The sequence below is a fragment of the Anomalospiza imberbis genome, chromosome 1 (assembly GCF_031753505.1).
Source record: "Anomalospiza imberbis isolate Cuckoo-Finch-1a 21T00152 chromosome 1, ASM3175350v1, whole genome shotgun sequence".
Classification (NCBI taxonomy): Eukaryota; Metazoa; Chordata; class Aves; order Passeriformes; family Viduidae; genus Anomalospiza; species Anomalospiza imberbis.
This window is the reverse complement of record NC_089681.1, coordinates 13,326,284-13,347,090: the sequence shown is the minus strand read 5'-3', so window position 1 is coordinate 13,347,090 and position 20,807 is coordinate 13,326,284. Positions and strand designations below refer to the sequence as shown.

At 36.8% G+C, this 20,807-nt stretch overlaps 1 protein-coding gene across 3 annotated transcripts in view; it reads left to right on the top strand.

Annotated features, from left to right (window-relative positions):
* MTBP (MDM2 binding protein) overlaps nt 1-20,481 on the top strand; it is a 29,030-nt gene extending 8,549 nt beyond the window's left edge. For all 3 annotated transcript variants that reach the window (XM_068182192.1, XM_068182182.1, XM_068182175.1), the window contains exons 11-22: nt 472-589; nt 3,439-3,612; nt 4,752-4,865; nt 6,103-6,267; nt 6,634-6,727; nt 8,427-8,582; nt 10,802-10,897; nt 14,003-14,269; nt 15,481-15,712; nt 16,805-16,918; nt 18,560-18,625; nt 20,101-20,481. In XM_068182192.1, coding sequence (XP_068038293.1) covers nt 472-589; nt 3,439-3,612; nt 4,752-4,865; nt 6,103-6,267; nt 6,634-6,727; nt 8,427-8,582; nt 10,802-10,897; nt 14,003-14,269; nt 15,481-15,712; nt 16,805-16,918; nt 18,560-18,625; nt 20,101-20,136 — 1,632 coding nt within the window. In that variant the 3' untranslated portion in view covers nt 20,137-20,481. The remainder of the gene's footprint in view (nt 1-471; nt 590-3,438; nt 3,613-4,751; nt 4,866-6,102; nt 6,268-6,633; nt 6,728-8,426; nt 8,583-10,801; nt 10,898-14,002; nt 14,270-15,480; nt 15,713-16,804; nt 16,919-18,559; nt 18,626-20,100) is intronic.
* Nucleotides 20,482-20,807: the final 326 nt, after the last annotated feature.

Genomic DNA, 20,807 nt, shown 5'->3' with positions numbered 1-20,807 from the left:
TTGGCCTGAAGTCTGTGTAGAAACATAGACATAGTGCAGTATCTGGTTAAGGGACAGGGATAATATGTAGGAAGGAAAAAAAAAAGATTTTTTTCCATAGGAATGCAACATCACTGATGCCAACTATTCTCTTTGAGTTCTCTTTTCATTCTGGATACTGCTCTACAAAAACATTTGTAGCCAGGTTGTGGAGACTCTTGCAATACATAATAAATAGCTTTTTATGTATGAAATGGAAATTCAGCAGTTAATGATCTCTCAATTGGACCAAAAAGTAAACACAATTTTTACAGCTTTTGTGTCAAATGCAGTTCCATTTTGATTGATGTGAATTGATGTGAATATGTTAAGTGGAGATGTTTTTCTTCAATTAAACTAGATTTGAAGTAATACTAAATCAGTAGCTCAAGAATGAAGTGTAAAACAGGTTTCACTAATATTGCATGTCTTATATTTGCTCTCCTTATTTAGGTGGGAGCTTTATTTACGTTGCCATGTTATGTAAGCAGTGTAGTGATCCCCTCTCCTGCCCAGCTGAGCACCAAGAAATGGAAGGAATATATGGCTAAGAAACCCAAGGTTATTTCTGGTACGTGTATTTTGTATATATGTGTGTGTATATAGATATATGTGTATATGGTGAGTTTTTTCTGTACATTTCTGAGATTCTCTTTCTAACATCAATGAAATGAAGTCAGTGATTTTAATCTTCATTGACACAAGAAGATTTGATGAATGCAAGTTCAGCTAAGCAAACTTGTAGGAAGAAAAATTGTAACATTATGACAAGCTTTGGGGAAATAAGGCGTGTCCTTTAAAGCATTTTTGTGTCCTGTCTGTCAGTTAAGATCCAATTTCCACACATCTTTCTAAGGTGATTGTAAAATCCATGGCACAGAGGTTTATTTCTGCAGATGGAATTCCAGTCTGCTTCACTGAGGTGCTTCCCTTCTTGTTTAAGCATTTCCAGAGGTTCTTCGGGGCATTTACATTTAATTTCAATCTCTTCCTGGGAAAATACAGACTATTAAGAAGTGCTGAATGCCTCCATTCACCTGTTAAACCTGTGGTTGAGAACGTGCTCCCTGTAGGGCTGCAGTGATAGCATCTGACTCTCACTCCTTGTGCCAGTGCATAGAAATATGATTCAGAAAGTGGGAGAAGAGAATCAGTGAAGACCAAGGCCAGGGGAAGTTTCTTAGTCAGCCCTGCAAGTGGAGGCACTGTACAAGCAGTGACTGTGAGGTTTGCAGGCACTTGAAAACATCAGGCTAAAAGGAACTTGGTAGTAAATCAATGCTTAAAGTACTTACCTAGGACAGTGATGTGCTGAATTTTGCCTTCTTTCATAGTCTCATTGTTTATACATAGTCTAATATATAATTAATGTAGATTCCAAGGAACAGTGACTATTTCTGTTGCCAACTTAAGACAATTTTTTAAACAAGTATGCAGATGAGGATGGCTCATATTGGTAACTGATATTTTTTCAGGTTTAGGGGCAGGAAAAAATTGAGAGTTGTATATGAACTTGTATATTTATTTTTGAAAAAAAATGCAGAGTTGTATAACAGGACAGAAGCTTAATTATGGAATGGGTACTGGCAGTGTTGCCCTTTTCCCAACCTGGAAATGGAACTTGAGATAATTTAACAAAGAGGTAATATAAAAGAGGATCTTTAATGAAGGCCTTCAGAGGCAGTTATGGAATGATGTCCACAAAAGCCCACCCCTCTAGGGGTGAGTATATTTATAGGTTTTAGGAGATTAGCATAATTGATAAAAAGCACTTAGGAAGACAAGTGGTAATGTAATTCCCCCAAGGACAAGCCCCTTCTCTGGAGCCCCCCTTCAGCTAGTTGTACTTTGTCCATGAAAATGTATCTCGAAGAGTTGTTCTGGGCCTTGGTTGTCAGGAAGAACCAAGATAGCCTGGGGCCTTGTGCCTCCTGGGGCTTGGAGCTGTGGAATTTTGTCTTTCTGCTTAGGGAAAGGCCATGGAAAAGTATTGTGAAAACTAGCTACTAATACAATAGTTGACAGAGTTACAAATATATGTGTGAAGAAGAGAGAGAACATATAAAAGCAGAAAGGCAAAATCCAAATGGCATCAGCATTATATAGATTTAAAGTTATCTCTGCATGTTTGGAAGTGGTAGAATACAGAGGGTGTAGAGCTGGTCACAGCAGCAGCATTTGTATTTGTATTTGTTGGAGAGATACTACTGATGCAGTCAAATGAGCACAGAATCCCCAGTGTCTGCAGGATATTTGTCCTGTGCTCCACTGGAAGGGTTTTGTACAAGTGTTGACTATTGTGTGATCAGTAATACACAATAGGTTCTTATTAAGCCTCTTGAGTAAAATTTACAATAGAAGGAGAAACACGGCTTTTTAAATGTATTTTCTTGTTTTCTTGTTCTTGAAAACTGTTGATTTTTTTTTAGTGGCTACCACTAATCTGACTGTACTAAGGATTCGTGTATCTTCCATCTGTGGGAAGGTATAATTCTTGGTATTGGTAGTTCTTAAATGCAAAATAAAAGTTTACTCATCAGGAATCAGCTTTGAGATGCCAGGATAAACTGGAAAAGGAATATATTTCAAATGGCATGGGAAACAGGACAATATGACAATGTTTCTGGAATATTTTTGTTTATTGTTCTTTTTTCTTTTTCTAAATGTATGTATTGAGTTGGTGGGGTTTCCCCTCTTTTCCCATGTCCAACTATAAATTTTCAACAAACACAGGAATATATTATTTGTTGCTAATAAAAATTTATGATACTATTAAATGTTCCTGTAGAGTTAATTATTGAGACAGTACTGCAAATATCTTATGAAATGAAAATATTTGACTTCTGAAACTTAGTATATCAGGTATTCATTATCTGATTGCTATGTCTTCCAAGGTGCTATAAATTTTTTTTCTGTTTGAAAAGATAGCAAACCCATCCTTTCACTGTTACTGTCAGGTACCACATTAATTTACTTTCAAAGCTGCATTCTATATGCCAGTGTTCAGAAATAGAATGTCTTTATCTTTGATCCAGGCACAAGGGTAGAGCAGGGAGTGAAGCTTTTATTAATGAATAATGCAGCGTCCTTGGGAAGAGTTTGTACAATACTTCCTTTTCTTCTGCAGTTGTATGTTTGTCCATTGAACACTTACATTATTTTGATGCACATATGCAAAAAGGCCTGTTTTTACCCAGCAGAACAGAAACTTCTCTTTGTCGTTTCATGGTAAAAATGTAGCTTTGGCAGTGAAAGGTTTGCCTGTTACTTAACCCAGTTAAAGAACTCGTGGTTGGTCATTAGTAAGATTTCTCACAGAACAGAAGAAACCAAATGAAAGAATTTTGATGGTGGATTATAGTTTGTTTTAAAGATGTTTTCCTGAGGGGTTTTCCCAGTTATGTCTTGATGTTTGTTAAGTTCCAGAAATTGAACTGAAAGGGGAATCTTGCCGATATTATTTCTTGCTACGAGGCAATGGCTCTGGAGGGTGTAAAGCAACCTTGATTCATTCAGCTGGCCAGATCAATGGGATGGCCACTCTTGCTGCAGTAAATGGAAAGCTAAAGGCAAAAGCAGAAGAAGCGGAGTCAGGTAAGTGTAATCACTTATTTATTAATGAATATCCGAATGCAGGCAAATGGTAAGTTCTAAATTTCTTAAGTTCCTTTTATTTACTCCAGTCAGTATGAAAAGGGAGAAAACAAGGAGGAATATTACATCTTTTATAAGAGTGTCTTTTAAGAATATTTTTCCAGATCCATAAGAAAATATAGTAAGAGCTTATTTATTCACAGAATTTACTGCTACCATATTTTTAAAATTGATTATGCAAAGTTATTGTCAGTCATTTCTCATAATTGAGATTAGTTGAAAATTGTTTATTGTAAAGGAACATACAGGTAATATTGCAAAACAAATTCATGAAAGCTTAAAGTTTAGAAAGTGTGTGTTGTTGATGTAAAGACTGACCAGCCCATGCCAAAAATCTCAGTAAATATATCTTGAAAGTCCTGTTTCACTGATGATCTAAAATAAAAGCTGCAAGGCAGTGGACAAGTTGAGTTTTGTTATCACCCTCAGTACCTTTGCCAATGTCCATGTTACTACAGAGTGCTTAGGGTGGGAGCTGGCACTCCTATCCTAACTGCTCCACTAGGGAAGAGCAGGGATGCAGCCATTTATCATGGAGTAGTTGCCATGTTACAACTACACCTACCAGATAACTCTCTACTAACTCCTTTATTTGTTTCAATAACACTGGCAAAGAAAAAGAGCACAGTGACCTGCATCTTATCCACTTAATTCGTTATTATTGAAATAAATCTGTGTATGCTATGACTGACTACTGAGCCATTTATCCTAATTAAAATCCCATTAGTACAGTGTCAGAAGACTGAAAGTCCTTGACCATATGTTGGGAGAAAACTTTTCTTTCTTCATATCAAACTTAGGATCATTTTACCTTCTTTAATGTTAGTCATGTTAATTGTGTTGTCATTGTACTGGTTTTGTACAGAAATTCAAAAATACTAGTCAGCCATCTCTTTGAAATTATCCTCCCAGTGTTCAATTGGAATTAATTAATTTGGTTTTCCAATGATTAGCCATATTTGAAAGTCTGTCTGGTTTTTTTTGAATATGAGATTTTTATGTTTCCTGTGTTTATACCTTCTATTAAATAATGGTTCCAAAGAGAGATTTGTAATAAAAATTTCTCATAATCTGTACAGGCTTTCATATTTCTGACTTTATCAAGTCTCTGCCATGCTATTGTGGAGAGGAGATTGTACAGAGAGAAACAAAACTGTCTCATCTCCAAGTGTTTGCCTTGAAGGAGTATCTCAGTAAGTAATGGGAAAGTTCTGGTAATTCTCAAACTAGTATTTAAAATGTCTTTATTTCAAATTGGATGGGATGGTTCACCTTATAAAACTGAAGTTGTTTGACAACCAAAGTGTGTTGGTCACTTTGTGAGAAATAGCAGAAGTTTAAAAAGAAATTTTGAAGTACATCCATGGTAATGTAAAATAGAACACTGAATTAGTGTTGGCGGTTGTTACATGAATACTCTGAATTTTTGAGCATAGCGTTGAAATAATTCTATACAATTCTGTGATGATTTCCCCAAAATCCTTTACTGCTGGATATGCCTTCTTCAAAAACAAGAGTTCTGGTTTGGGTTTTCCAGCTTTTTAAAATTTTATTGTTTCTTTGAAAAGTTTTAAGCAGCAGAGGAAAACCATGCATTGGAGATTTGTTAGCTTTATCATGATGCATCATTCATAATAAAAACTTGAAGGATCATCCTCCTTAGATTTTTATGACTTTGCAGAGAAGTACATTTGAGTGTCCTGATTTTTTTCCATCTTAAGTCCATTGCTTAAAGAGACTCAATTAAAAGAAAAAATGTTTCAGAGAGATTGGCTGGCTTATTGAAAATGGCATGCTGTGGAGGTAATTTAAGTGTATTATCATTAACAGAATAGCAGCTTCAAGAAAATAAGATTTCTCTAAGTAGTCTTGTCTCCCACACCATACCCCCTGCTAACTTGGTCATTCTCAGATTCCTATCTGCTTCAGCCCTGAGGCTGGGCCTGCTTTAGAGCTTGTGTTTTAGTTTCTTTTGAGTGGGTCACCCATTTCCATTAAGAGGCTGAGTAGGAGCAGTTGGGATTCACTGATTGTCCTAAATCATACCAGAAGTACCTAACCCTTGATACTGTGACCAAAGAGACCAGAACAGGCTATCAGTTATATTGGAGCCCTTCACTTTTAGTCTCAGCAAGTCCAGGTGTTTGTCTCTGGGGGATTCAAACCTGGATACACTCAGAAATGCATATATCCAGAAGTTAAAGGACTGGAAAAACATGAATCACATGTGACTTCAGCTATTCTCACTGCTGTTTTTTCACTTGTCTTTGGAATAAACCTCCCATATCTTACTGGTACAATGGTAAGTGTCAAGTTAACTTACATGTGTTACTGGTTTTGGGTGGGGATTTTCTTGTGTAATTGCTTTTTAGCAGGCTCCTGTTCTTTGTTACTTAGCAGATGCAGTACCTTTTATTTTTTCTTTTATAGAGAGAAAGGAATTGACCAAGCAGCCTGTAGTTATTTCTACCAATGAGTTTAAAAGCTTATTAAAACTCACAAGAGAATGTTTTTTGGACCTGTGCAGCACTAGTCTTCCTAAACCTGTTCTACAGAAGGTCTGCAATAAAACAAGGTCTTACACTGTGACTTGTGGTAAGTATTTTTATTTACAAAATATGCTGTTTATTTTCTTTGGATGTTTTCTCATACTGGTCATCAATCTTTTACTAAAAGGAGTAAAATCTTTTTACCAAAAGAGAAAAACATGGAAGGAAAAGGAAAGTAGCTTTCTAGGCTTATTTTGCAAACTGAGATTACCCTTGTATTTCCGAATTCCTTTTTCTAACCTGACAAAAAAATTGTCCAGAAAACATTTCTGATTGCATCACCAGATAGATTTTTATTTACAGACTTTTAGAGATATGCATTGAGGAATATCTGTATATAAAGGACTATAGATCTATTTCTTTGAGGAATAAGAGTCTTTATTTAGGGTTATCCAACATGTATTTCTTGCAGAGCCTGATTTAATAGAGCGAAATCCATTGGAGTGGCCAGAAAGACACGTTCTTCAGAATTTGGAAAACTTTGAAAAAAACAAACAAAAAATGAGGTAATAATGAAATACTGGAGATCTTCTTTGGAGTAGCCATTGAACTTTGCTATAGAGGAACTTTATATGTTGATAACCATAGTGTAAACTGTTTACACATATTGATAATCTTTCAAAGAAAATATTGCTTAAGGCTAAAACTATTTTTCTGTCAATTTCCAAGGGTATAATTTCTTGGTATTTAAAGAATTATTGTTTTGATTTTTATTGACTAAATGCAACTGGAAGCTAGCTAAAAGTATAATAGTTCTAAAACTAAATTACCAAAATGCTACTTCTAGAAAATAGTAGCCATGGTAGGAAAACATACAAAAGCTTTTCTTTCTCCTAACATACCCTAAGTAATTGAGATAATTTAGCTGTTTTTGTCAACATGTGCAATGAGGTCTAATCTGCTTGTATTTCCTAAATAGTCAGTTGATATCATATATCCATAGTTGATATCTAGTAGTTGATATCTTATATCAAGTAGTCGATAGTTGATATCATATATCAAGTAATTTTGCAAAGAGCCTATTGCCTTTATGTTTGAAATTTATAATTAGTTATGTTTTGCCTTCAGTACTGTTCAAATGAAACCCATAGATGTTTGTTTCACTTAAGACAGCCTGTTGATTTCAGTCAAGCTCTCACTTTATATAAGACTTGTCAAGGAATGTTTAGGTTGGCCATTAGAAAAAGGTTTTTTACCCAGGGTGTGGCTGGGCACTGAACAGGCTCCCCAGGGAACTGGTCACAGCACCAGCCTGGCAGAGCTCAAGAGGAGTTTGGACAGAGCTCTTGGGCACATGGTATGACTCTTGGGGATGTTGCTGTGCAGGGCAGGAGCTGGACTCAATGATCCTTGTGGTCCCTTCCAACTCAGCTTAAGCTGTGATTATGTGACTTAATGGTCTTTGGTGTTCATGTCCCTGCTGACAGACCTGTCGAACCAAGTGTCCAGCTGTCCTTTTCTGAGTCACTTCCATCCCATTTCTCTCTTTCAAGTACCATAGTTGGTCACGGCTTAGATTGGAGTTCTGCATGTGATAAATTCTCACATTAGCTTTCTCATGGTGGTATTATTATTATCATCATTATTATTATTGGCTTTTGTTTCTCAGACAGGCAAGTTCTTCCTTTTAATTAGCTGTTGAAAAGATTCCTGAAGGACTTTTCTGTTACATAGTCAATGTTTATTTTATTGCTCATAATCTGAATTGAGCATCTTTCTTATCCTGTATCAGGATAAAATGTATTTCTTACAAAGGGAATAAAAAGGGAGAAGTTTGACAATCTTGATTGAAGACACTAAAAAAGAGTGGAAGGTTGCATGCTGTAGTGGCTTTATTGTTCCTTTCCTAGATATTGTATATTTTTAAATTTTTTTAAATGGGAACCAATTTTTGGTCAAAAAAAAATAGAAAAAAGGTGAATAATCTTCTTCCCATGTTGTAATTCATAACCAAGCTCTAAATCTCTAAATTCTTGAAGAAATTACTTTATTCAGTTGAATTTTAGAGAATTTGCACCAATTATCATGAACATTTTTGTGAACGTTCTCAAGGAACAATTTTGTTCATTTTACTTTGGTACTAGTTCAATTGCTCCAGAGTAGCAATGATTTAATATTTTTTTAAATGCCATGACTTTATTAAAAAAAAAAAAAAAAAGAAAAAAACTATCCTAGATTGGTCTTTGCTCGCTGCCTTTTTTGCAGAGTTCCTCTGTTTGCGCATTCACCTGAGCAATTGCTGGGGCACAAAGACAGTCAGCGGGAGTCCCTGACGTTGCTGGATGCTAAAGAGCTGCTCAAGTATTTCACCCCAGAAGGGCTGCCTGTGGGGGATCTCCAGCCACTCCAAGTTCCCAAGCGGTATGATCAGCATGTTAAAGCCACTGGAGACCAAACTCAGAGCTGATGCAGAGGGGTGTAAATAAAGGTGGAATGGGAGTCAAAAAATGGCCAAACTGGATTTGAGTTTATGGCAATCTTACATCACATGCCTGCCAGTGAAATCAACTGTTTTGGTCTCCAGTCAGTATTGCTGTTTAGTTCTTTCAGAATCTGAAATGGCTGGACATTATGATCTTGGTCCTAGGCATTTAAATAACAAAATCATCACAGGAAGCACAAATGTGTTACTGGTAGAGAGAGCCCTGCCAAGCTGCTGCTGCCTTATGTGTCCATTTCCAAAAGAGTATTTCTAGTAAAGCAGAAGCTACTGTGGTAGAGCTTTAATTTTTTGGTGTGATTTCTTTCAGTGGAGGCGAGTCTAGGTGGGAAGACAAAATAAGAAAAGAAAATAGCTGAGCCTGTTTAACTGTGTCTACTGTCATGCTTTTTATGTGGTAAAGTGCTACTTGAAGGAAACTTAGGTACTCTGGTGGCTTTGCAAATATTCATTCTTAGTGTGTCTCCTCGTATGTATTAGTATATTAACCACTGCTTTTTCAGCAGGATGATAGATACATGGAGTTATTGGAATAATTTTCAGGATCTGAACATCTGTTAGAGTTAAGGCCAGACTCTATAAGAGTCAGTGTTTGTAGAAGCAGAACCTGTACTATTTGTGCAGTGTGTCACAGACTGCTAGGTAGGTGAGACAGTCTTTGCAGTCACTAAAATTATATTTGTTGACCTTTTTAATACTGAATAATAGAAACTATGATGCAATTATTTGGTACAACCCTTGACCCTTTTCAGACTTCATTATCTGTAATGAGTGCCTGTGCAAGGGAAAGGTTCTGCAGTACTTTGGATTTTTGAGACTTCTGTAAAATAGTTACTGAAGTTTTACAACTAATATGTTCTGAGCAGAGAATTCAAGCAAATTAGAAAGTATGCAGTAAAGATTTAGAATATCCTACTGGGTTGTTAATGAGTGCAGAAGATTTAGAAATTTGGCTAAAATATTTTCCTTCCAACTAGTTGTGTGGGAAAGAAGTGAATAATTTTTCACTAAAAAGATCTATTTTTTTAGTCTTTGATTTTTTTTTTCCAAAAGCCTCCAGAGAAGCACAATAGCATAGAATACCTTGAGTGTCCTGAATGATTTGCTTTAAGATAGAGATGAGTGAGATCTGAATTTGAATTGAGTCCTGCAGAACACTGTACTCGGAGCTGCTCACTCCCCTAGCAGATGCTCTTACTAAATTCTCTGGAATTATGAGGAGCTTTGCACAGTAGATGATCAAGAACAGTGAGTATGGACCTAAGGATCTTCCTGACCAACAGAAGGATTGAAGAGATTTTGAGAGAGACTGGTGAATTAAAGGCATGTTCACTTGTTTTCTGTGTTTGAGCTTAGATAGAAGTTTGATAGATTACAGTTTTGGCTGGTGGTCTTTCCAAATGATCATTTTGCTAGATTCAGTATCACATCTTTCCTGGATGTTTTTCTCAGATTATTCCAGTGGAAATGGTGCAGAGGCAGTCTATATGAATAAAATTTGAAGCAATGTGTAAGTTTCAGATTCTGTTACATCTTGCCTGTCATCCCTTCTTTAGAGATAAATGCCAGGGAATGTTGAGATCTGGCAGCAAGATCTTTCTATCTGCCTTGCTATGGCTTATTCCCTTGAAGTACTCTCAAACAAATACATTCTTATGATTTAGCTGCAGAGAGTTACTAGCTGGAATTGAAATATCCAAAGAAACAAGCCATTAGTTCTGTAGTCTGGGAAAGATGAGCGTTAGGTGAGGCAACAATTTGAAGCTAAAGGGTAGGAATTCACTGCTTACAGTGTATGATTGAGAAATGGGAGGTCACTTCCCAGTTCCTCTCAGTTCATTCTACTACTCAGGTGTCCTATTATGATATTTGCCTAGTTTTATTGGTAAATTGTTTGGAGCAGTGACCTTAACTTAATGTCTGAGAGCTTCTAACAATAATAGCTCAGTAGGAATTAGTTGAACTTAAATTCTCACATCAATACAGATTTAATTTTCCATTGATGCTTTATCCTAGGGTCTTAGCTGCAAGACATGCTGTTTTGGTCTTCCTATGTCAAGGCATTTGTTTCTGATTTTTGGAAGTATAATTTATCCTGATGGTAACTGGTTAAAATAGATCTTTGTTTTGCTCCTTTCAGTGAAAATGCATTTCTTTTGACACCAGAGCTTAGTCCCCGAAAACTCAGAGGTTTGCCTTTTGAAGAAGCAGCTGGATGCCATTATCATGGACTTGAGTAAGTTTCCTGGCTTCTTTTCCCAGATTTATTTTTTAGTTTCCAGTCTAGGTATAATTAGAAATATTTCCAGCAACATGTTAAGGGCATGTTAATTATGGTTTAAATGTCACTGGTTTAAATTGCAACATTCCTGCCTTGATGGTAATGTAGAAATATTGAAGGTCTCTTTTTTTTCAGTTGTACTGCTGTATCTATTCTCAGTGTCTCTGAAAATTTTAATTCAGACCTAAAAATGGCAAGGGAATTAGTACATATCAAGTTCTTAGGGAAGCACATGCTTTCAGTACATACATAGTTTCTGCTTTGATATTTAATTGTAGACACTTTCAGACTAGTCAAAAGGTTTAATGAGACCTGCTGTGATGCTACTACCTATGTTCAGGGAACCTGAAAACACCAGCAGGCAAGTGTTGGTAACAATGTTCAAAAGGATCCATATGGCTAGGAGTGTTAGTCTCAGCCAGCCAGCAATAGTGATTTGTCAAAGCAAACAAATGGACAAACTGTCACATAATATAGCTTTATAAAAATAGTTTAGATAAATACAAATATTGACATTGAGGAGAAACAGAAAAAGGCTATAGAAATACTGGAGTAGATAATTAAGCATAACTCTTCCCTACAGACAGTCTTATTGCAGTATATATTAAGAAGGGCAGTGGATACCAACCATAGTTGTTTCAGTTTTTGTGCTAACTTCTGCTGCCTCCTAAAATCACGTTTTCAGATTATCAGAATTGACTAACAATGCTGCTGGTATTTTTCCCTATCAATTTTACAAATAGTTTGATTAAGCCTGTGTTTAATATTTTCTAATTTTAGCCAGGTTCTCCAGGGCAATGAAGCACTCCTATCTCTTTAGTTTTCTCTTTTTCTAAACAGCAACTCTTGAGCCTGTTAGCCTTTTTAGATTTGTAATATGTGACACAGAGAGGCAACTGGGTAGAAAAGAGAAATGCATATGTTAGGTGTGGGAAGAAACCGCTTGTCTGTTGTCTGTTGCTATGTGGTATCTTGCTGCCCTGCCTGACCTCAGCAAGGAGTGTGCCTGAGATTTCAAATTAGGCACAGTACAGCTTGTGCTGCCTCTTCTCCTAGCAAAAGATGACAGATATAGACCACAGGGGGGCCTGGGTATTGTGGAGAGGAGGAAGATCCTTGCATATTAATATTGCAGGGGCAATGTGCACAAGTATGGGAGGGAAGCAGTAGAGTGGGAGGTAGTGGATGACCAGAACATATTGTAACAAGAGTATTGTGTTCATGGGGCAGATATGCTTGGTACTATGCAGTTTTCATTTGCCCAGCTGCTGTTTTTATATTTGGAGGTAAAGTCTTGCTAAAAAAGCAAGGAGTAGCAGTTATCTTAGAATGGTTTGAGTTGGAAGGGACCTTAAAGATCATCTAGTTGCAGCCTCCATGCCATGGGCAGGAGGCACCAACATCCCACATCTTTTTCCCTGGAGCTGCTCTTAATTAAGTTTTCACTCAGCCTGTATTTGTGCTGGCTTTGCCCTTACCCAGGTGCAGGACCTTGCACTTGGCCTTGTTGAACCTCATCAGGTTTGCACAGGGCCACCTCTCAAGTCTCTGAATGGGATCCCTTCCCTCTAGTGTTGACCATGCCACAGAGCTTGGTGTCAGTGGCAAACTACTCTCCTGAAATCCAGGGTGAGTTTACTCCACTATTTAATGGTCACTGCAGCCAAGGCTGCCCTTGAGCTTCACATTCCCCACCACCCCCTCCTTTTTGGTGGGCACAAGGTTCAAGATAGCACCTTACCTCACCTCACTCAGAGAAGGAAGTTACCAGTGCATTCCAGGAGCCTCCTGGATTGCCTCTGTCCTAGGTATTAGCCCTACAACAGATTATTGGGATGGCTGAAGTCCCCCATGAAGACCAGGACTTCTGAACACGAGGCTGTTCCTATTTATGATTAAATCAAATATTTGTGTAATGAACACATGCCAGACACTTGAATGCTGTTTTGCAAAGAGAAAGCAATTGCCATTAAAGCAGTGAGTAAAATGGCAATTTAACTTCTAAAGTTAAATAGATTTTTTTCTTGTTAGGATATGTGACTACTCAGGGGACAGAGAATATAAATAAGAAAAATTAAATACCTTGAAATTTTTAAGTTCAGACAACTTACTCTCTTATCAGATAATGAATTTATTTCTAGTGGAAAATCTTCCTCAACTGTAGAAATGGATTCATCAGCCAGTTATTAGAAAAATTAATTTGTCCCTGAATATACTGAAAATACTCTGAAGAAAGGGGAAACATCAGAAATAGCAATTTAACATGCCTCCATTTAAGAGATAAAAGTAAAGAATGTGTCTTGCATTCCTAAGAGTAGGGAACATTGCTGAGCACTTGGAAGGGTAGGCTGAGCAATAGCTCACACTGCTGAAAACAATTTGTAACAAAGAGTCTGAAATAATACAGGATTTACTGTTACCTTTCCCTGCAGTACAGTAAGTTATGGGGCAATGAAACACTGTTCTCTTGCAAGGAATCCTGGAAATCATTTATACCAGAGAAAAGTTAGTTAAGACACATTTTGTGTTACCTCATGTGTATGTTTCACTGAGTTAGCACTTGTTCATTTGTTGTCTTTCAGCCCCACTGTAATCAATACAGTTTGTTCTGTTGATTTGGTTGATTAAACCACTTATTCATTGTAGTCAATAGGAAGCTTGTGCTTGTTAACTGCTACTTTTTTGTATTTTTAGTACTTAAAAAAATGTGAATCTCTCATACAGCAGTGTTTATCTCAGACAAAGCTAAAAGTTGCATTTCAAAGAGTTTGTTCAAGGAAAAAGTTCTGCTAATGTCCATGGAAATCTTATAAGAACAGGATAAAGAGTTACAAATAATATATAATTCAGTTTCTTTGTTGGAGTTGGACTTAAGTATAGTAAAATCCATCAGGCAAATATTAATTTACTGGGCTGTTAAAAGTTGTCTTTCAGAACAGTATACCAGTTCAAACAAAAAAAAAGGTTTTGGAGTTCACATGACTGTCAGAAGTAAGTTCTCCTGAATGTAATAAACCAGAGACTTTCTCTCACAGATATCTCACCCAATTTCAATTTTAGATATTGTCTTGATAACAGAAGAGCCTTGGAGAGAGATGTGGGATATGCTGAACTTCAAACTCGTCTTATTCGCTATGAAACTCAGACTACTTGCACCAAAGAGTGCTGCCCTGTGCCACTTGTCTTGAGTCCTCTCCCATCTCCTGCAGTCTTGTCAGAGCCTGGAAGTGTCCCTGATGGAGAGACTTTACAAAGTGAATTCAAAACAGAGACATCAAGGCTAAAACGCAGATCAAAAGACCTGGATTACTTTTATCCCAAGAAAAGGTAATGCCCTGAATAAAATGAATCTTTAGCATGAAATGTTTCAGTAGTCTCTTGTGAACTGCATCTTTTCTTTGATTTCAAAATGTTTCAGTGAAGCTATCTAGACAAATGTTCTACTTATTTAATCCTCTTCTGTAGGTTCATTTTTTTTTCTTAAGTATGATTTCTCATCAATGGCATTAGATTATCAAAACCATGCAGCACAGGCACATTTTATTTAACAGATTTGTGGTTATATCTTGCAGTCTCAAGTGCCTTTGAAAAGATGACAGCATCATCTAGGACTGAAACAGTCAGTGCTCCTGTATTACAAATGAACAACTAAAAGTTTAGAAAGCCAAGGATTGTACAAACAGAATAATTGAATTTCTAATCCAAAGGACTGCTGGCATAAGATGACCTACCAAAATTCAATTTTTTTGTCAGCCTTGTTTATTAAAGTCTTTTCTGGAAGTTTAGTTTTTAAGATTTCCCTTTGTACCTTGTCCTCACTCTGAAGATGCAAACTCTGTCACTGAATAATAGCTGCTAGGTAACGCTATTTCCAAATTCACTTTTTTCCTGTAATACTTCACTTCTTCCTTATTTCCAGTTTGATACCCTTTGCATTCTAATCACAATAAGCCTTTAACAGAGGTCTGGTTTTAGAAATATGTATATCTTTCGCAGCTTACTGAATAGTTAGAAAAGAAGATGCGATTATGCTTAACATTTTGTAAATTGGAATTTGTAAGTTTGGAATTACTAATGCTCTTACAGTTGAAGCATCAAGGATTACAATGTTCCCATAGAATTATAATGCCCAGCTTCTTGTAGTTAAAGATGAGTTGCAACATTCCTATAGGGCCAAGAGAAATTTGATATTTTCAAGAAGTTTTGTCTCATCTGAAGACTGGAGGCCAATTCTCTTCCCAAGAGTTTTATTTTCTTAGTTACCTGATTTCTTCAATTTGTTTCTACACATTTAATCAGAGGTGCAGTGGGTCTACATATCAGAGCCCAATCCAGTCAACAGAGTGTTCTTCTAATACAAAAAAAATTACAGAATAAAATCCTGTCTTCCTGCCTGCTGTTTTCAGATGTTGTTTGCAGGAATGCTCAGTACTTACTGCTCTAAAGCAGCAGCCTCTCTAGCAGAAACAACGGCACTAAAAGAGTCGGTACAAAACCTGAAAGTTATTTTTATTGGGTTTTTTTACTATTCTTTGTAGGCTAACCAAATCTGAGAGTACAGACTCGCTCCTGTCTCAGGCAAGTGGAAGCAGCAGGAGTCACTGTGCAGTTGCTGTGACGAGGAAGCACTCGGAGAGATCCGTGTCTGTGGCTGCAGTGCCATCGAAACTGCCCGGCCGAGGCCACAGAGCAGCCACCAGTGCTGGCTCAGCTGCAGAGCCTGAGGCTGCAAAACCAGAGAAGGAATCGAGATCCCAGAAACACACGAGGGTAAAAATCTACCTTGTTCTCTTAGTGAAGAAGAGCTGTGTAACTTCTTTCCATGGGATTTGATTTGCAAAAAAATTTTAACTCAAGGTGAACTATCTTAATCTGTATTTGTTACTGAATTTGTTCACTTGTGTAAGTAAATCCTGAAGGCACTGAGGAGAGTGCTGCAGAAGCAAAGAATGAAAAAATGTGGAAAGAAAATTTTATCGTGCCAAGAAAATTAAGGCTGAGAGAGATAACAAGGAGGAATAAAAAAGGTAGAAATGAATAGCAATTCATAGGAGTTATGAGATACAGATGATTAATATAAAACCTAAAGGCACCAAAGCGATATATGTTCTGGAAGGGTGAAAGGCATTGTGGAGGAACAGACTAGTCTGAGAATAAAGAGATTCCTGTAGTTCTATAAATCAGTTAATTGAGATAGCAGTTAAACAATTTGGTGGAATAATGTTTCATTAATAGCTGTGCATATTAGGAATGCCTCTTCTAAAATACAATACACAAAACTGTTTCTGACTTGGTGATACAAATTTTAAATTAATCCCAGGGTAAAAGGAGAACACTGCAAGAATGTTAAGGTACTGTCAAAGGCAAGTTGGAATAGTCCAAGGAAGCATAAATTGGTGTGATTCATTCAGATCTACAGCAGAGTTTAAACATCTCTGATGTAAAGAATGTCAGAGGAAATTTTCTAATGAGATTTTAGTGTCAGATTTTAATTTTTTTTAAAAATATGTATGCATCAAACAAGGGAATATCAGTACAGCAAAAAGTGATCATTTTATATATATTATTTTGGAGAAAAAAAAAAACCAAGATAATACTGACATCTTTTTTATCTTCCAAGCTCCATGATCCTTGATATGTAAGCATTTTCTTAATTTTTTTTAAATGAAGGAAATAAAAATAGATTGTTAAATAACTCTGCTCCAATTCGGGCAGTGAGCTGATCACATTTGGCAATAGATTAAAGACAGGCAAGATCACAAAAGATCAGGTTTTCTGTGTTGGGCTTTTTTGCTTCCCTTGAACAATTTTTTGTGTCAATAGTTGGGATGAACTTCTGAGTGTGCTTCTTCTGTTTCAAAGATGCTGAAGGAGGTGGTTGCTAAGACTCTTCAGAAACATGGAATTGCAGAGGATCATAAGTGCTTTGCATCATGCAGCCAGCGTCTATTTGAGATATCAAAATTCTACTTAAAGGTAATTAGAAGACACAGTCTTACAGTTCTTCTTAGTTAAGTGAAGCCACTCCTGAATAGAATTTGAGACAGCATGTGGGATATTCAGAGTTGATTAAGCTAATGTTTCCCAGTGGTGTGTTAGTAATGTGTAGATTGTGGAGAAGGTAGTTTTACAATGTAGTTTGGTGGGGTTTTGTTTGTTTTAAAACCTTTTAAAGCAGTAGCCTTTTATACATAGTGAAATTATATGCTAAAGCATGGGCCTGTTAGGTCAGGTCACTCTTAGAGCTGCAACAGCTAAGGAGGCAATAGAGTATCTCCCAGCTGTAGCTGTGACAGCTCAGCTTTCACCCTTTTTCTAAGGTTGTTGGCTCAATAAGTAGCTTACAGAACTGACTCAGAAATTGCAGTTCCCTGACATGACGTGCTCTATTATCTAACACATACTGGCTCAGCAGCACCCTGTAGAATTGCATCAACCTTGTGTTTAGGGGGAGATGAGAATTCTTTCCACAATACCTGGGAGTAAATGCTGAAGCCCATGTTACTTGGTCTGAGCACAAAATCAAGTTAATTACAGTATGGAGTGATTAAAAGCTATTGCTCACAAGCTGAGCTGTTCTGTTCATTTGCATGTGTTTAAACTACCACTATGGGTGAACCAGCTCAGTTTAGCCAACTTCAGTAATAGTGCTTTAAGCGCAAAGAAAGCTGAGCAGGGCTGGATGCTTACACAATCAGAACATCTTGCTGATAATAACCAACTTCTTAAATAATTGGAACACAGTTGTGCAGTCATTCTGTAAGTGCTCCAAAAATCTCCCTGAAATATGCCCTGAAGGAAGATCTCCTAATCCAAAATCAGAAAGGGCTGCATGTAGGGATGTGTGAGTAGAGCAAATCAGGATTTGTGGTTCCATTTCAAGTGGAAAAGGAAAAGGATGAATATGGTAGTGATCCTGTCCTTTCTAGAGAGAGGTATCACAGGATTGTGTTCTCCTGAACTGTCTTGCAGCTCCAAGTCTGTGGGAGTCCTTTGAATCCTTTTGTGTGCTGCATAATTCAAAAGCATGGTAACATAGGCATTGTTTTCCTCTGAAGACAAGTAGTGAATGCATTTTCTTTCTCTCTAGGCAAAGTTTTGTTCTTGCATTCTTTAAAAGAGTAGATTAGGTTGGACTCATTAAATGGACTGCAAAACAGAAATGTCATTCTAGATTTTTCCCTTTTCTGTACTGGTTTTCTTTTCTGATGTCTGCTTCTCTGTTCTTTGCCAGAACTCTGTATTACAGGGTAAGTCTACAGCTGATTTCCATGTTTATATAGAAACAGGATTTCAGTCAAGACTGCAAGAACTTTGAATATCATTGAAGAAAAAAAAAAGTCTGGAAACTGTGCAGAAATATGCAGAAGTTTAGGAAGACTCAGTCATAATTGAGTACTAGGTTTGGACTGCTATAAGGAAACCTGCAGCCCATTGGAATAGGTTTAAATTATTTTCCTTTTTTAATTAAAAAAGCAAAGGCAAATAATTCTTCTGTTGTTCTGAACAAGGTGATAAAAATGTAACACTGCCCTGGTTATTTAGGGCTCCTATAACCCAAAAATCGAGTGACCATATGAGTTGACTGACTTCTGTGGCTTTTTGTTTCGTATTTAGGACCTTAAAACTTCTAGAGGACTTATTGATGAAATGAAGAAAACAGCAAATAGCAATGCTAAACAGGTAAGACCTGTACATAGCTGCAGGATGGTTTAGTCCACAGCTTTAAGAGATGAAGAGGTGCATACCCTCACCTGTGGGTCTTGTTTCACTCTGATCTCACACAAACCCTCTCTCAGTAGACCCAATGCAAAATTTCCAGATTTTGGATGGTGTTTTAGTTACAGCTGCCAAGATGATGCCACAGTGGGAAATGGAAACAAAGACAATAAATGTTTCTACATCACTGAAACAAACAAACAAACAACAAAAAAAAAAAGAGAGATTATATTTTTCTTTAATTAGGATCATTAGGGAATTTTTCTTGTGTTGAAGGAAATAACATTTCAAAGGTTAGGAAGTAATAAGCAGGTCTTTAAAAGGAAATAAAATTTTTAAAAGAAGCAATGAAAATCAGTATTTTTTGGCTTGTGAGTAACTGTAAGCACAAGGGATATCAGGTGGGGTTATTTGTGCATAATGTGGGACTTACATGAACAGCAGCACAGAGCAAATGACAGAATAACAGAAGTAAATATTCCTCCAGAAATTAAGTAACTCTGATTCTAAATTGTGAGACATACACTGAAGTGACTATGATTTGGGGGGGAAAAAAGGAAAAAAAGTGTCATGCATAATTACAGTGCAGTTTTCATAATCATAAATTAAATGGAAAAATTTGAACTCAGGTAAGTAATAGAACAGACTCTCAAGAAAGCTGCTAGATCCCCAGAGAACTTCTTCTGTGAGAGCAGTATTTACTGTGTTCTGTGCTGTATTCCTTTGTGGATTGCTTTGTATGGATGATAAAGTTTCAACAACTCTATGGGTTGTGATGTTTGGTGTTGAACTGGGCTATTGTGCTGATACACTGCTTCTCACCTCTATCTTTGTCTGGGCAGAAAATTGGTAGTTTTTTGTATATTTGCTGTTGGCAAAAGGCATTAAAATTGGTGTTCTCCTAAACTGCTTACGTCTCCCTGTATTAGAGAGTATTTTGAAGTTACTTTACAAAAATGTAATTGCCAAGGACTAGAGGACTAGTCAGTGGTCTGAACAACTGCCCTGTTTGGAAAGCAGCAGTGATAATGGTGGTAGATTCAGCAGCACACAAATTATCCTTCATTGCTTTCTTCTCTGGCATTAGGAACTTTTACTGCTGGAAGCATGAGCTGTTTGGCATTATGTGCACCTTCTAGCTGGTATATGGAGAGAATGGGGTGAAGTATTTCAGTTCAGGGGTTCTAAAAATGCCTTTTCCTAAAGACAAAGCATTCTGTAAGATTAAATACAATTCTAGGGTAATGCTGTTTCCTCTCAGGTTATTAACAATACTTTCTTATCTTGAGTAGTGTGCTTTTAAATCCTGTTTAGTAAATACTAACACAGATGGTGACCAAGGACTAAAGAAAGAATTGATAAAGTCTCTGAGATATTCTTAATTTGCTTTCAAAACCAGGAGTTATGTAAATTGTTTGTTTTCTCATTTATTTGCCCAGGTGATTGAATGGGTTTTGGAGAAGAGTAGCAAGTAGAGGCACTGTGTGGATTCTGTTCGCACCTTCCCAGGAGCTGTGGAGACAGAGCACTTCTGACTTGAGAAGCATGATACTGCCCAAGGCACACACAGATCTGCACACTGGGAGGACTTTGGTCAGTGTAGTTATATAGACTCATTCTTTAAGCACAAGAGCAAAGTTGGAAACTTTTTATACTGAAAGTTTTAATTTTTTTTAAATTCAAATGAAAAGAGGTTGTATTTTATATGTGTATTTATTTTGTTTGTTAAAAGGAATATAGCTTAACTTGATTTACAAAGCTTTGTGTATTTTTCAACCAGTGTATTTGGTTTTTATATGAATAAAAACTCCCATGTATTTTATTTTGATAACTACTACTTTGTTTTACCTTTTTGTGTGAAGATCTCGATTCTTCAGCTTGCTCTTGTATAAACAGCATCAGCCATTAACAGTTTATTCACTAATTAAGAATAGCTCCTATTCTGCAGGTGAAAACAAACACAATTAGAATTTGAACCATAATTATCTCTGTGTTGTAATATAAGGAAGAAAAAAAGCATGGCTTGAAACTTGGTGCAAGGTCCTATTAAAAAAAGTTTCTTTGTTTTACAAGCTGAATTTTTGGTATAATTTCCTGCATGCTCTTTGTAACACTCCTTAGAAAAATATCTAAGGAGAGGTCTGAG